This window comes from Vitis riparia, chromosome 15, assembly GCF_004353265.1.
Source record: "Vitis riparia cultivar Riparia Gloire de Montpellier isolate 1030 chromosome 15, EGFV_Vit.rip_1.0, whole genome shotgun sequence".
Taxonomy (NCBI): Eukaryota; Viridiplantae; Streptophyta; class Magnoliopsida; order Vitales; family Vitaceae; genus Vitis; species Vitis riparia.
The window spans coordinates 11,522,406-11,538,966 of NC_048445.1; the positions used below are offsets into that span (position 1 = coordinate 11,522,406).

At 36.6% G+C, this 16,561-nt stretch overlaps 1 protein-coding gene across 1 annotated transcript in view; it reads left to right on the forward strand.

The window, feature by feature from the left end:
* LOC117932821 (DNA replication ATP-dependent helicase/nuclease JHS1) overlaps positions 1-16,561 on the forward strand; it is a 42,643-nt gene that overhangs the window by 23,411 nt on the left and 2,671 nt on the right. Inside the window, exons 20-29 of the mRNA XM_034854155.1 lie at positions 1,035-1,109; positions 1,318-1,439; positions 1,558-1,630; positions 1,727-1,831; positions 1,971-2,138; positions 5,317-5,386; positions 5,466-5,617; positions 15,723-15,800; positions 15,899-15,991; positions 16,081-16,218. Of these exons, the coding sequence (XP_034710046.1) occupies positions 1,035-1,109; positions 1,318-1,439; positions 1,558-1,630; positions 1,727-1,831; positions 1,971-2,138; positions 5,317-5,386; positions 5,466-5,617; positions 15,723-15,800; positions 15,899-15,991; positions 16,081-16,218 (1,074 nt within the window). The remainder of the gene's footprint in view (positions 1-1,034; positions 1,110-1,317; positions 1,440-1,557; positions 1,631-1,726; positions 1,832-1,970; positions 2,139-5,316; positions 5,387-5,465; positions 5,618-15,722; positions 15,801-15,898; positions 15,992-16,080; positions 16,219-16,561) is intronic.

Here is a 16,561-nt window from a genome sequence, read left to right on the forward strand (position 1 = left end):
CCTTTGAGGATCTTGCCTTATCCTCAAAGATCCTAGCATTTCTCTCCCGCCACACCACCCACATCAGAGCAAGATAAGCGAGCTTCAACAACACCTTGCCTCTACTGGTGTTTCCTAATCCTCTATATGAAATACTCATCATGTCACATATACTTTTGGGAGGAACCCAATCCACATGAACCAAGCTGAATAGTTTGTGCCATAGCCCCAAACTCAATGGTCAATGTAAAAAGATGTGATCTACCGTTTTGCCACTCTCGATACATAATAGACAAACATCAAGACTGAGGGCTTTGTAGGATCTTTTTAGTTGTAGCATGTCATTGGTGTTTACCTTCTTGAGTGCCACTAACCAAGCAAAAGATTTGACCTTAAATGGGGTTTACGAGTATATAAAATCTCAAGAAGCAATGCTTCTGGGCTGCTATCCCCACTTGTACTGTTTCTATGGTCAAGTTCAAAACTTGATAATTAGGAGATCCGATGATCGGTCCATTCTGATGAAACTTCTAAAGCTATTACTGAACATCTGGTGTCCTCCACACGTTGATTCACATTTTGTCAGTTTACAGACATGTTACTCTTCAGTGCTCACTCTAGATATCACTTTGTTCAGGTCTCAAATACTATTGCGACTAGTTTAGTAATCTTAGTTGTAGAGTTTGGATGCATCATATTAGGGTCTTACGTGTGATATTTCAGAGGTGTTATGGTTTTCTGAATGACTTGGTCTAATATCCTTAGTTGTTTAAATACATACATGCCCAGGATATGCATTTTTTCAATGTAATGCAGCTGTATGTTTGTGAATAATAGTTGCAGAACATGATTTCTAAAGTTTCCATTCTAACAATTTGTATGTCCAGTAGTTTTACCTACATTTACATGTCCTAGCATTCCTTGAACAATTTGCTACAATAGTTTCTACTCATGGAGCGTGTTGTTTATTTTAATTAGTATTTATCCGCTTGTTTATTATTATTTTTTTAATTTTATCATTTGATTTATTTTTTATTTTTATTTTTTATCTATAGATACTTAGCACTGAATCTGGACATCTAGCACTTGCAAGTGGAGTCATAACAGATATCAGTCGCTTCCATGTCTATGTAAGTAACAGATTTGCAGAATTTCGCGTTCATGGATGCATCTTTTTTGAGCCAGATGACCTGCTTAGAAGTGGTTTCCCCTGGATCCAAATTCATGCCTGATTTTATAGCCAAGGAACGTAACTAGTACAAACTGTTTTTTAGGGTCATTTTCTAATCAATAAGATTGTTGAGTTGTGTTGTTTACCATCATTTGAAAAACTTGTAGGTTTGTTTTTCCAAACGCTTAAGGCTTCCTTGGAGCAAACGATCTTCAGAGGAACAGGATCTCCTTGGTGAGGTCTTTCGGATCGACAAGGATGAGATTGTTACTTCATTTGCAGTTATGAGGTAATTACTGGACACAAAATAATATTAACCATCATTGTGGGACTTTTTCACTTGTAGCATTGGCTGGTTTGAATCATCTGAGCAGTGTAGCCTAAGTTCATGATTGTTTTTGTTGAAGGTTCAACCTTATACAACTCTTTCTACAAAGCATGCAAGGTTCTCATCTTAGGAAGATGATTGTTGACCTTGAGGTGAAGATGTCTTGCTAACCTGAATTCTAAACTCAGTGGTTTTACTAACCATGGTGGCCGTTTTTTATTCATATGCCCATTGGTGACTCCTTGTAGGTTCCTAGATTTGATGGTGGCTGCATATTCAGTCAAGATCCAGCAATATCTTATATACGTTCTGAAAAGAGTTTGAATAATGATCAACGCCAAGCCATACTCAAGGTACCTGTACATTTTTGTTCCTCATGCAGGGGTCCCATGATTTCTTAAACAAGTTTCTTCTGGTTTTCTCATTTAATCTTTACCTATTTTTAATTGGAATCTAACTGTCCTCAAATGCCTTTATTACTCACTGTTTCAGATACTCACAGCAAAGGATTATACTCTAATTTTAGGAATGCCTGGAACAGGCAAGACATCCACTATGGTGCATGCTGTGAAGGCCTTGTTGATGAGAGGTGCATCCATTTTGCTTACATCCTACACAAACTCAGCTGTTGATAATTTACTAATCAAATTAAAAGCTCAGGTAATATCTGCCCCTCATCCATCTTATTAACAGAATGTTAGTTGCTTCTATTGTTCAATATCTTGAAGTTTGTCCACTTGAACTAGAGTTGTTTATGAAAAAAGAATAATTTAATTGCTGAATATAGAGAAAGAATTTTATGGTGATAAAAGAAAGAGATGGCATTTAATAAATGTGGTTTTGGAAGTATGAGAGCACCCACTTCTCTCCTGATTACTTTTTGATCATTTTAATGCCCAAGGTTGTGACTTCTATGATTATCTTATTTTACGTAATTCCTTTCATGTGCCTCCAAACTCAGATATTAGCATGTATGTTCAATCTGATCAGTTCTCAAATGGATACATATGCAGCCATGTCCTTGTGTCTAAATTTTGAGAAGTTGCTGAATTTGACACCCAGTTTTATTTTGGAATACAACACTCAAATGTCTATGTATTGCCATATAAAGTTTCATGTCATCGTAAAATTTAGTAATCTATGTAAGGAATTCATATAACTATTCAAAGCATGGGCATGGTGTGTGGTTTCTTAAAGTAATATCACCCTATTGGTTTTGTCATAACAAGTTTTTGACAGAATGGTTCAGCCACAAGCATCCACAAAAAGCCTTGGGTGGTAATTACATAAAATGAAAGTCTGAAAATGACTGATTTGTAAAACTAAATCAGGTTTAGTAGCATGAATAATGGAAAATTTTCCCCCATGTGCAAAGAATCAAGATGTCTTGAAAAAGGACTCAAAAAGGGGATCACAATCTTCTTTTGATGATTTTGCTTGAATTGGTGGGTTATGAATTTGGAATAGGATCTTTTACTTGATAGTTGAGAAAAGGCCAAATTTTGAGGTAAAATCAATTGATTGGAGTTAATTTGGTATGCTTTTATGTTAATTAGGAAAGTATGATGATATTGATATAGTGAAAAACAATTGGATACTGTGAAAGAATCTAGCACTTGGTAAAAGATAAAATGACATGTCTTAATTTGTCTAATAAAGAATATTTTTATCTTCAAAGATGTATGGTTGATTACTAATAAATCAAAAGTGAGAATAGGTCGCCTAATAAAAAAGGTGTAGGGGCACTTAATGTGCCACAACTCTTCTCTTTCTTTTTGGCATGTGGACCAATAAAAAGAGCTTAGATAAAAAGGTTTAAAAATTCGGTGAAAGACAGGGAAATATCATTGATATAATCAGTTATCAATGACAATTGAAAGAAAAAGGCAAGGGGAAACGCCATGGGACTGGAAATTGTCTATTTTGGCAAAAAATTGGAAAAATATTGATGACAAGAAAGAACACGTGGTTAGATGCATGCCATGTTAATACATTGTGGAATATGTGAGTATTTGGGAAAAAATTGACCTAATCATCTTTTTATTTTAATTTTATATTATCCTTTTACTTTATATAATCCTTTCATTTTTTTTTTCATATTTATCACATTAATTCTTAATTTAAATAATTATAATTATAATTTTTAATTTTTAATTTTAGAATATTAAAAGATAAAATTATTGGGCAAATAACTAAACTAGTAAAACAATTACTAAAAATAATTTTTTTTTCATATTTCATAAAATATAAATATTAAATAGTATTTAATTTTCTAAGATGAATTATGACTACAACTTTCAATAATTTTAATAATTTAAATATATTTACAACAAAAAAATGTCAAACAAATTTGTCAATGAAACTTTCAAAATAAACTTATAAAAAATCTTATTGAAAATTTTTGAATGGTTTAATTTTTTATTCAAAATGTAATAAAGTTTTTTACTAAAATTAATAATTTTATTGGTAGTTTTTAACTTTTTAAAAATAATAAAAGAATTTAAGATAAGTCTAGTAGAAAATTAGATTAAAATATGAAATAAGTAATAAAAATTTGAATAGTTTTATGTTAGATTTTTTAGTATAAATATTTTTTGCATAAAATTTCTACTATTTTATAATTGTAATATGTTTTGATTTTAAATATTGAAATGTAACTTCTTTTTTCAATAAAATGAATTTTTTCTCCACACTAATATGAATTTATGCTTGACCATTGCTATTAATTTTTTGATATGTATATTATTTTATAAAAAAATTAGTTTAAAAGAATTTTAACCTAGTCTTTAGTATATATTTTCAAACTTCATATTGCTTATTAGTAAACATTATTTTATTGTTATAACCTCATAAGTTTTATCATAATTATATTATTTTCTTCAATAAAACAATTCCAATATATATATTATTACTTATTGTTGCTTGTAATTTTTTCAATATTTCTATAATTTTGATCAATTATTATCCTATCGATATTTTAAAAAAAAATTTATCTGATATTTTTAATATTTCTTGAAATTTCTGTAAAATCAAACCACCGATATTTTGACAATTTCCATTATTTTAATCCTTGTATAAAAATAAGAAAAGTGACGGTAACTATAAATCTTAATAATTGTAATGTAGCACTTTCAACTTATCAAAAATAAAATAAAATTGTAATCGCACTTTCAATGTCTAAAGAAAATATAGTTGTACTTCATATTTTTTTTTATTTAACATTATTATCATGCTTGAAATATGAAGTTCTGATATGGTTCTAAATCTTAGGGAAGGGCTTATATTTTGGATTGGTTGAATTGAAGTTGTACATAGAAATAATGATTGGGGAAACAATGGCCATTAAAATTTAAATCCTTAAAGTAATGTCTCTAGGACTACCAATTCCCATTCTCTGGAATTTTTATTAAAGAGATTGGAACACCATCGAATAATCAGTGCATGTTGGAGAAAGCAATATTTGGATTAAGCTCCCTTAAAGCAAATATTCAAAAAGCATGGTATTTATGCTTGAATATTAACAAGGGCAAAAAGTTTCCAAGGACAGGAGCGTTTGTCTGTGTGTGCAATGGCAGATATCATCTGAGATCCAAGTTCTTGTTGAGATCCTCAACCTTAGGCCTGCCAAACTTAACATTAAAATGGGACTTAATGTAGTTCGACTCAGGGGCTGCAATGCTCATGGGGTTTTTACAGGAACACTTATGGATGAATTATAACTGCAGCTTATATTTTTGTTTTTTACCTTAATTTTTCAATTATCTTTATTATTGTAGTATACCATGCAGTTCCAATTATGTTACTATTGTTTACGACATTGAAAGATAGACAATTGCAGAACATAGATTTTGTGCGTATTGGAAGACATGAAGTGGTGCATGAAGAAATTCAAGGGCATTGCTTTTCAGGTGGGAATTCATATACTAAGATCTTTCTTTTTCTTTTGTGTATGTACTTTTTCTTTTAGTATTGAAGTTTCTATTGCAGGAATGGACATACATAGTGTTGAAGACATTAAACTAAGATTAGACCAAGTCAGCGTTGTTGCAGTTACTTGTTTGGGGATAACTAATCCCTTGCTTGCCAACAAGAGGTTTGACATATGCATCATGGATGAAGCTGGGCAGACCACCCTCCCAGTACGCTTTCTTGTTAATTTATGTTCCTTTATAAATGTGCGATTGCAACTGGAAAATGCTTTTATTGGTGTTACTTGTGCATGCAAGAAGATACAAAATGGATTTGAACATGTTACTTACTAGGATTTAATTGTGAAATAGAGAAAAAGGAAGAATAGAAGATAACAAAGAAAGAAATGACTTGAAATGTTGTTACCATAAAGTATAATGAAAAATAGGAAAAACAACTAATAATATCTATCGTACTCAAAATAGTACAAATTTGGCAATTTGTACTCTCTCTTAGCTAGAATGTTAACAATCTGATTTGCAAATGGAAGGATGCAAATCAAGCCTGCATTCACTGTATATTAACCAACTTCAATATGTTCATTTTGCACCTAGAGTGTTTCTTACCTTTCAGGTTACTGGAATTCCCTTGAAATGTTCAGTAATTAGAAGAAGACCACCTATCATTAATGACCTGACTCAGTTTGCATATGTACTTGACTCCAGTCTAAAATGAACTTTTTTACAAGGGAAGAAATGTACTTCTAAGAAAAATGGGAGTATGGGCTAATCTTTGAAGCCATTAAACTGATTGATAATTTTGAGAGCCACTCTGGTTATTGGACTAATGAGATTGTGCAAGGTTTTCGGCTTTGTGTCAAAGAAATTGCAATCTATTCTTATTACAGTTGTTGTCAATCATCTACTTCATTCCTTGTCATTGGAAGGCATGATGCGAGGGATAATTCAGAGTCTTGATAATGCTTCTTGTTAAGCTACCAATTGACCTAAAACTTTAAGTTGTTATGTAATGGGCTAACCAACAATGTATATCAAGCTTATTTGGGTTGCAATCATAACACCTTGCTTCACAGGCAGCCTTATTTGGTACTTGCAAGTGGGCTCAATTAATGGTGGAAACAAACAAGTGGTGGGGTTTGAACTCACAAGCTTAAGAAACTTCCTTGGTACAATGAGCCTTCTTGTGATAATCACATTTTAGCTTATCCTTCTCATCTCCCAATATCCTACTAACCTTACTTCTGCGATGCTTCTTCCCTGTCTCACTGCATATAAAGAGCAGATTTCTCCCTCAAAGGTAATACTAAGATTGCTTGCCATGTACTTCTCTCTCTCTCACTCTCTCTCTAGTATGAGCATAATCTTGAAGAGGGAATTGCTTTCTACCTAGGACGTGTGCAACAGTGTAAGAACATGATTATATTTTGGGTTTAGTCTGCTACAAACTCAAAAGCATCACTAGTGCCAGTAACTCTTGCAACTTAGCAGCATCATTGGCAAACTATTCTAATAGTAGTGTGTTTCCACTCACTTTGCTTCAAAATTGAGAAGTAAATACTGAGATGTTGTCCCATGGATTTGATTTTTTAACTGAAAGGTTGGTGAGATATTCCTCATGCTGTCATGCAAACATATCTGAGCTAGAGTATCCCAGATTCCTTCAGCATTCTACAAAATGAGAAATCCATTATTGAGTTCTTGGCTTCCCATCATTGATTCAAATTCATTGATTGGTTATTTGTAGCATTTGAGTGTGACCTGTCTTGAGTTCACTCACTCTTAATTAAATAATGTTGATTGCTTCCAAGTGATGTTCCCAACATTTGTAATATTGCTAGGTGGGATTCTCATTCTAGATGCTAACTCATTTCAACCTTGATGTGGGTGCATCTTCGAAGTTTAATCATGGAAAAAAGGAAAAGATAACGTAGAAACCCTAAGCTGCTACTATTAATGGTATTTTGACAGATTTATGTTACATGGAGTCAAATTACTAATGGTTAGTTATTTGATTATACACAATGATCATCATCTTAACATAGAGCACAAGGAGCCATCACCATGCTACCAAAGAACAAGGATATCTGGGACCGTTTGATACCTAATAAAAATAAAGAAACTACAACATGAAATAAATTGGCCAAACTTCACATAGCAAAGGAGTAACAAACATCAACATCAGAATGAAGTACATTCCCTAAAACAATGATTTGCACAACAGAACCTATGAGAAGTTTGTCACTTTCAATGAGCAAAATGCCATCTCAATTCATTAAAACATATCAAATATATGGGATGCCAAATTAGATCAATATGCACCCCTTTAGTGTCATTATGGCCATAAACTACCTTTGAAATGATCTAGATGCCCTTTGAAAGGTCTAAATGCAAAGATTGTTTTAACTAGCTAAATATTTTTGTTGTATGATCAATTTTCCTAGAAGCTTAAGCTGTAAGGTAGTAAGTCAACAATGTATATTAAGGTCATTCAAGCTTTAGCCTAAACACCTTACCTAATGAGTAGCAGGCCAATAATATATATCAAGATTGTTTGGGCTTTAGTTGTAGCACCCAACCTCTTGGATAGTCTTCTTTAGGCTTGCATGTGGGCTCAATAAATTGAGGGGATAAACAATAGGGTGACGTTTGAACCCATGACATTCTACTAAAAGAGTTTTTTCATGTTATGTTGAACAACCAATTCTCCTAAAAGTTTAAGCTCTTCGGTAATGAGTCAATAATGTATGAAGCTCATTCAGCTTTTAGCCCTAACGCCTTTAATCGGTAAGAACTCCTAGAAAGTAACCTAAATTAAATTTGATTTTGTATAAATTGTACCAACATCACTTCTAAGCTAAAAACTCAAGGTTGGGTTGGGATTATGCTAAGAAAAACTGTTAAGGTTTATGCATGAAAGTAGTTGTACAGATTGGGGTTAACATTTATCTTTTCTTCAAGAAACATCATGTTAAGCTTGTTATGTACAAGGGATTTCTTTTATGGAAATAAAGTGACTAGAAGAAGAGAATAGTAGAATCTCTTTTTAGTTAAATATGTACTCTTCACAAAATTGAATTTCTTCCATTTTTTTTTCTCTATTTTTTGTTTTAGAGATAGATTTTGTTCCGGTTTTACATCCCTATCCACAAGCCTTAGAAAATAAAGAGGAAGGACATGTTTTAAGCAAAAACTTAATCCTTGCCAAAAGTTGTCATCACTTGAAACAATTTTTAGACATTCATTGTATCACTTAGCTTTAGTCACTCTTTTAATGCAAACGTGACCCTAAATCCAATCTTTTAGGCCAATATATCTTTCAAAGTGAACAGGGGGTGGCAAATCTTGTCACTATGAGTTTTGCCTATTCCTAGCTTTTGTATATTTCCTCTTCAAATTTAGCAGCCAAGGATAAAAAAATTTCACACATTGTCCATTATATTCTTTTCACCCACTGGGCCACTTGTGGCACTAAGAGCATTGAATCTATAAAATAGGCAACACCAAGGGACTAATAGTTATTTTCTGATAGGCAAAATAAGTTCATCAAAGGGCGCTATTCTAAAAGAAAAAAGAAACACAACAAAGCTAACAGCTTGGGTGGATAATCAATGAGGCATTTAGCAACCCTGGTGAGTTCCTGTCCACACATAAATCTCTTAGAGAAGCTTTTTTAAAGACTCAACTGGACTCTCATTGTAATAAAAAATTTCTAGGTTCCCCTATATCCAAATGACCAAAACAGGCACAATGAGTTCATTCTCCATATGTTCTCAAGCTTCTTGCTGACACAACTCACACAGCAACCAAATCTAACCTCTTTTACGGATGAAGGGCCTAAAAGACCTAAAAAAGAGAACCAAGAGCTCCACAAAATCTGTTTTAAACTATAATAGATTAGAATGTGATTCACCAATTCCTGATGAAGCTTTAACATATAAGAACGATAAACTAAATGCCAAACTTTCTTCTTAAGCTGATCGCCTAATTTTCTTCTTAAGCTGATCAATTGTTGAATTTAATCCCATACCACCTCCCATGCTACTAAACTCACTTTAGAATGACAGTTTGAACCTGTACCTCCATTCTAGGGAAAAAGCCTCTAAATCAGCAGTCCAAGGGCCTAAAAAAGGATTAATGGCTAAAAAACTTATTCTTAATGTACTCCTATGACTGATCCTCATGACCTCTACTCACTTCTATCAATTGAACCCATTGTAGGATTACAACCACACTCTCAAACTTGAATCTTAAAACTCTTCATAAAATAAGGACTCTAGTGTTTGCTGCCACATGGCAAGTTCTAAATATCAACCACCCAAGTATTTGTGTTCAAAACTATGCTAACAAAGAGGGAAAGGAATTCTTAATAGTGAAATCCCATATCAAATGCCCAGTCAAAGTTTCATTATGAGGTCATCACCCACAACCAAACTAGTCCTCGAGGAGCAAAAATTTCCACAGATGGCTTACTAAGCACCAACTCCAAACCACCCTTTCCTCCTCTCCTAAGAGCACCGAATCCTAAGCTTTTCTCCAAATTTACCAAAAAAATAACCCTTTTCCAAAAGTTGTGCTCCATTGCAAATCTCCTCAACTATTTATCTAGAGGCAAGAGGAGTTTTATTAAGAATTGACATACTATGATGATCCTGTTGAATATAATGTATTTATAGTGTATAACCTTTCCTTGTTAATATAGGACACATATATGGTAGGACACATGTATGGTAGTTAGGACTCTTAGCCTTGTAGGACTCTTAGCCTTGTATATATATATATTTCTCAATTGTAAGTAGATTATTACATTAATGAAAATCAAGGTCTTTCTTCTTTCTCTCTCTTTCAACATGGTATCAGAGCCAATGAAGAAAACCTAATTCTTTCCTGTTTCCCGTGTCATCAACTCCGGGAAACCTTCCGATGACCGTGTTTCATTCCGGTCACCTTCCCCATCTCCCAATACTTTTCGGTCATTCGGATCGTCGACAGAAACCACTCACCGCCGACGAACTTTTCTGGTGAACTTTTCCGGCGACGTATTTTTCCGACACCGACCATACCAGAAGGAGCGCCTGGAGGAGATCTCCAACTTTTGTGAAGGCACCAGCACCAAAAGAGCCTCCACGCGCCGCCCACGCGCACTTTTCCGGCCGGCGGCTGCATCTCACGCGCCGGCGCGTGAGGGCGCGTGAGGCCTTTTCCGGCGACGCGCCTCCTCCTCCAGCTTCGCCTGACGCCGACCAGCCTCCCTACCTCCACAGTAATGTTCCTTTTTGTTTTTGGGGGGACGCTGTTCTTACCGCTTGTTATTTGATTAATCGTATGCCCTCCTCTGTCTTACATGATCAGATTCCTCACTCCCTTCTCTTCCCTGACCAACCACTTTATTTCCTTCCTCCTCGTGTCTTTGGTTGTACTTGCTTTGTTCATATTCTCACTCCTGAACAGGACAAGCTTTCCGCCAAAGCCATGAAGTGTCTCTTCTTGGGATATTCCAGACTTCAGAAGGGTTATCGTTGTTATTCCCTTGAGACTCATCGATACTTTATCTCCGTTGATGTCACCTTCTTTGAGGACTCACCATTCTTTTTCACCACTTCTGAGTCTCTTCCTGTTTCTGAAGTCTTGCCTATTCCTATTGTCTCCCCACCTGATGCTATGCCTCCTCGACCACTTCAGGTTTATCATCGTCGCCCTCGTGTCGTTGCTCCTCTCCCTTTTGCTGAGGCACCTGCTGACTCACTTCCTATCCCTTCGGCTTCACCTACCCCGGCTCTGCCTTCTCCTAATGACTTACCCATTGCTGTTCGGAAAGGTACTCGCTCTACTCGTAATCCTCATCCTATTTACAATTTTTTGAGTTATCATCGATTATCTTCACCCTATTCTGCTTTTGTTTCTGTTATATCCTCTGTTTCTCTTCCAAAGAGCACCCATGAAGCTCTTTTCCATCCAGGCTGGCGACAGACAATGGTTGATGAAATGGCTGCTCTGCACTCTAATGGCACTTGGGATCTTGTTGTTTTACCCTCGGGTAAATCTACCGTTGGCTGTCGTTGGGTCTACGCAGTTAAGGTTGGTCCTGATGGTCAAGTTGATCGCCTTAAGGCCCGCTTAGTTGCTAAAGGCTATACTCAGGTTTATGGTTCTGATTATGGTGACACATTCTCTCCTGTTGCCAAGATTGCTTCTGTCCGTCTGCTTCTCTCCATGGCTGCCATGTGTTCTTGGCCTCTTTATCAATTGGATATTAAAAATGCCTTCCTTCATGGTGATCTTGCCGAGGAGGTTTATATGGAGCAACCTCCTGGTTTTGTTGTTCAGGGGGAGTCTGGTTTAGTATGCAGGTTACGCCGTTCTCTATATGGCTTGAAACAATCTCCTCGAGCATGGTTTGGCCGTTTTAGTTCTGTTGTTCAAGAGTTTGGCATGCTTCGCAGTACAGCAGACCATTCAGTTTTCTATCATCATAACTCTTTGGGGCAGTGTATTTATCTGGTTGTTTATGTGGACGACATCGTCATTACAGGCAGTGATCAGGATGGTATTTAGAAACTAAAGCAACACCTTTTTACCCACTTTCAGACCAAAGACTTGGGGAAACTCAAGTATTTCTTGGGAATTGAGATAGCTCAATCCAGTTCTACTGTGGTCCTTTCCCAAAGGAAGTATGCTTTAGATATCCTGGAAGAAACCGGTATGTTAGACTGTAAACCGGTAGACACACCTATGGATCCGAATGTCAAACTTGTACCAGGATAGGGGGAGCCTTTAGGAGACCCCGGGAGGTAGGGAGGCTGGTCGGCGTCAGGCGAAGCTGGAGGAGGAGGGTACGAGCTGTCTCAACAAGATGTCGATTCTTGCGTTCAGCTACCCCATTTTGTTGAGGAGTATGAACACAAGAAGACTGATGAAGAATCCCATGATGGGACATAAACGAAGTAAATGGTGCTGAAAAATATTCCCTGGCATTGTCACTGCGTAACACACGAATAGAAATATTGAACTGGGTTTGGATTTCAGCATAAAATTTCTGGAAAATAGAGAATAACTCAGCTCGATTTTTCATTAAAAATAACCAAGTACATCGAGAATAGTCATCAATGAAAGTGACAAAATACTGAAATCCTAAAGTAGACGCAGTCCGACAAGGACCCCAAACATCAGTGTGGACAAGCTCAAAAGGAGACTTTGCCCGATTATTCAAACGCTTTGGGAACGAGACACGAGTATGTTTCCCAAGCTGACATGACTCACACGGAAGTGACGATAAAGTGGAAAAACGAGGGACCATCTTCTGGAACTTGGAGAGACTAGGGTGGCCCAGACGATTGTGAATGAGGAGAGGAGCATAAGTGGAAACGCAAACTGCAGGAGATGAATCCGAGGTGAGGTGATAGAGGCCTTGAGACTCACGTCCTATGCCAATCGTCTTCCCCGTACTCCGGTCTTGCAAGGTTACAAATTTATCAGAAAAGGTAATAGAGCAATTAAGAGTACGAGTGATTTTGCTGATGGAAATAAGATTAAAAGGACATTCAGGAGTATAAAGGACAGAAGTGAGAGGTAGAGAAGGTAGAGGAAGGGCCAAACCAATACCTTTAGCCACAGTTTGAGAACCATTAGCTAAGGTAACAGTAGGTAAAGCAGAGGTAGTAGTAATAGAGGAGAAAAGATCCTTATTACCAGATAAGTGATCAGAAGCTCCAGAATCTAGAATCCAGGGTCCAAGAGAAGATGTGTGGGTAAGGCAGGTAGAGGCATTACCAGGCTGGGCAACAGAGGCAACAGAAGCCTGAGATGCGGAAGAGTTCGGAGGCTGAGGCAGCGGAGAATCAGAGGACTGGGCCACATGGGCAATGCGAGGAGGTCGTCCATGTAACTGATAGCAACGATCGCGAGTGTGGCCAAGTTTATTGCAATAGGTGCAATGAGGACGTTGACCTCTACCTCGGGTACCACTGCGGCCTCCTCGAGAGCTAGTTTGAGAAACTAACACAGAAGAATCTGAAGTGCTATTAGATGGCAAAGTCTGAGTGGAGGAGATACGGAGGAGGCGAGCAAACACATCATCCAAGGACGGAACTGATGAACTACCAAGAATCTGATCGCGGACAGGCTCAAGATCCGAACGGAGGCCAATAAGAGTAAGAACCATGAAGAACTGGTCAAGCTGTGTTTGTTGAGCCCCAACATCAGGAGTAAGAGGCATCACAGTCAAGAACTCCTCCTTAAGAGAGGCAATCTGGCCAATATAAGTAGATAGATCCAAGTCCTGTTGGCTGAGATGGACAATAGCAGAAGCCACCTTATAAAGACGCTGGATATCATTCGTATATAATCCTTTGGCCTGAGTCCAAAATTTAAAACAAGTTTTGTAGGCCCGAAGATGAAGAAGAATCTTGGGATCAACCGATTGCCATAATACACTACATAACTGTGCATCTATCTTCCTCCACTGTACGCGGTCAACCTCAGGGATATCTGCCTCCTGTGTAATCAAGTGATCCTCATATCTTGACCCATAAACCAAAGTTCAACAGAGGCAGACCAGGAAAGATAATTGTCACTGCCAACCAATTTCTCCGAAGTAATCATAGGAGAGCCAGATATAACAGCAGAAAAAATGGAATTTTTAGTAGTCATATCTACTTATCTGGAGAATGAAGTATGTTTGGATCGAAGAGAGCCCTAATATGGCTTCAGATTGCGGCGTGGCACCACCGAAAAAGGGAGACGGCCTCAGATTGCGGCGTGGTACCACCAGAAAGGTAGAAGAACACTTCCCAAGGCACGTGCAGGGATTGGAGTGGAGAAAAAGTAGTCGGAGCTTCGTCGGAAAGACTGTTTGGAGGGTCGACGGAGACAAAAATCCCCAAAAGAGGTATGTGCAGGGCTCGGATGGGAGAACCAGGGAGGTAGGGAAGATCGCATCAGGATGTGTTGCTACAAGTTTTGTTAATTCAAATGATCAACTAGCTGACATCTTCACTAAATCTCTCAGAGGTCCTAGGATTAAATATATTTGTAACAAGCTTGGTGCATATGACGTATATGCTCCAGCTTGAGGGGGAGTGTTGAATATAATGTATTTATAGTGTATAACCTTTCCTTGTTAATATAGGACACATATATGGTAGGACACATGTATGGTAGTTAGGACTCTTAGCCTTGTAGGACTCTTAGCCTTGTATATATATATATTTCTCAATTGTAAGTAGATTATTACATTAATGAAAATCAAGGTCTTTCTTCTTTCTCTCTCTCTCAACAGATCCAAAACACCCTTCATTTTATCTGAAAAAATTGTTCACCATCCCATTCGGTCCATCTTCTCAAGAGGCTTTTGCTCAAAGGAATTGAGCCTAGACCATCTCTGGCCTGAGTTGTGTTGCTAGGAAGCATGAATAAGGATCTAAAGTAGATGTGAAACTGGATAAAGTGCTTTTTAACATATTCAACCTTCCCTTCTCATCAAGGGTTTCCTTTTTGGGGAAGCAAGCTTTCCCTGAACCTCTCCTCAAACACATTCCACACTGCTGAAGATTTATTTAGGGCTCCTAGGGAGAGGTCTAAATATTTATAAAGCAAAAGCCTGAGTATGTAGAAAGCAACTTGCATGCCTTACATCCGAAAACCTTGCCCACCAGAATACACTCACTCTTCTAATAATTGATTTTCATTTTGGAAACCACCTCAAATCATTAATAATCCACCTCAAATACATGAGTGGCTCATGATAAGCATTAAAAAAGAGAAGAGATTCATTTGTAGAGAGTACATCCAAAATCTCCTCCCACACTTGGCCTCTCCATCCAGCATTGAAACCATTAAATAAACCATACTGTACTTTAAAAACATGTATACAATGCTTTTATGTAAGATCATATCCTTGTTTTTATTTCCTTATCACTTCTTTTTCTTTTTGAATGAGAGTAGATACTAACTACAAAAACAAAGAAAAGTCACCTTTAATTAAAATGTGGAGCTACAAAATATGTTCAAGAAATGAATGCAGCTGAGCTAGGAGCTCCTTCTCACTGAAAATAAATTCTTAAACCTACTTTAACTGCTCTTTTATTAAAATTAACTGTTGCATGCATACATCTAATGCTGTTCCCTGGATTTTGCTTTTTATATTAAAGACTAAACATATTTCTTCTTGTGCTTTACTTTTATTTACAAGATTGTAACTTAGTCCCTATGAAAATTGCGGTTCATGTACTTAAAGTATTGGTCTTGAATGATTTAATTAAGGCAGTTAGTTCTATCAAGCTTCATAGTTGGTCTATTAGTGATTTCAGTATCTCTTCAGGTATCCTTAGGGCCCTTGATGTTTGCTTCAATATTTGTCCTTGTTGGAGATCATTATCAACTACCTCCACTTGTTCAGGTATATATATCTTATGTTTTTTTGTTCTAATTGCTCAAACTTTCCCTGCCATGACTTATGAGTGAACAAAAGTGTCTATATTCCTAATTAATTTCTAGAGTGCTGAGGCTCGGGAAAATGGAATGGGAATAAGCCTGTTTTGCAGGCTCTCAGAAGCACACCCTCAAGCAATTTCGGCATTGCAAAGCCAGGTTAATCAAATTGAATTTTTATGGCTGGCCTCTTTTTTACTGATCTTTCCATAACATAGTTATATACTAAGTAATAATTATGTAAACAGTACCGCATGTGTCAAAGCATTATGGCACTATCAAATGCCTTGATATATGGTAACAGACTGCGTTGTGGTTCCTCACAAATAGCGAATGCAAGACTCAAGTTTTCAAGTTCAAATTCTATTTCGTCATGGCTAAAGGAGGTCAGAAAAGTTCAGTAATTTTAATATCAATTATTTAGCTTTCTTTTGTCTTGGCTGTAGTTAATGTTTTTTCTTTTTCTTTTTTCCATTTTCATTCATGTAAAAGGCCTATGGTTATTTACTTTTATCTTCTATTTTATTGAGGCCTTTATACATTCATCTGATGCCTGCCTTGGTAGTTGACAATAATATAGGTCAAGTGTTAAGATATTAAAATAAGGTTGCCTATATATGTAGGGGACTGTTGATTATGGGATCTAGGTTAGAATGAGACTGATTTTAGGTTGGTTACAGGTTAAAATTAAGGGAAAATTTACTCACATTCTGTGAAATGTTGTGTTCG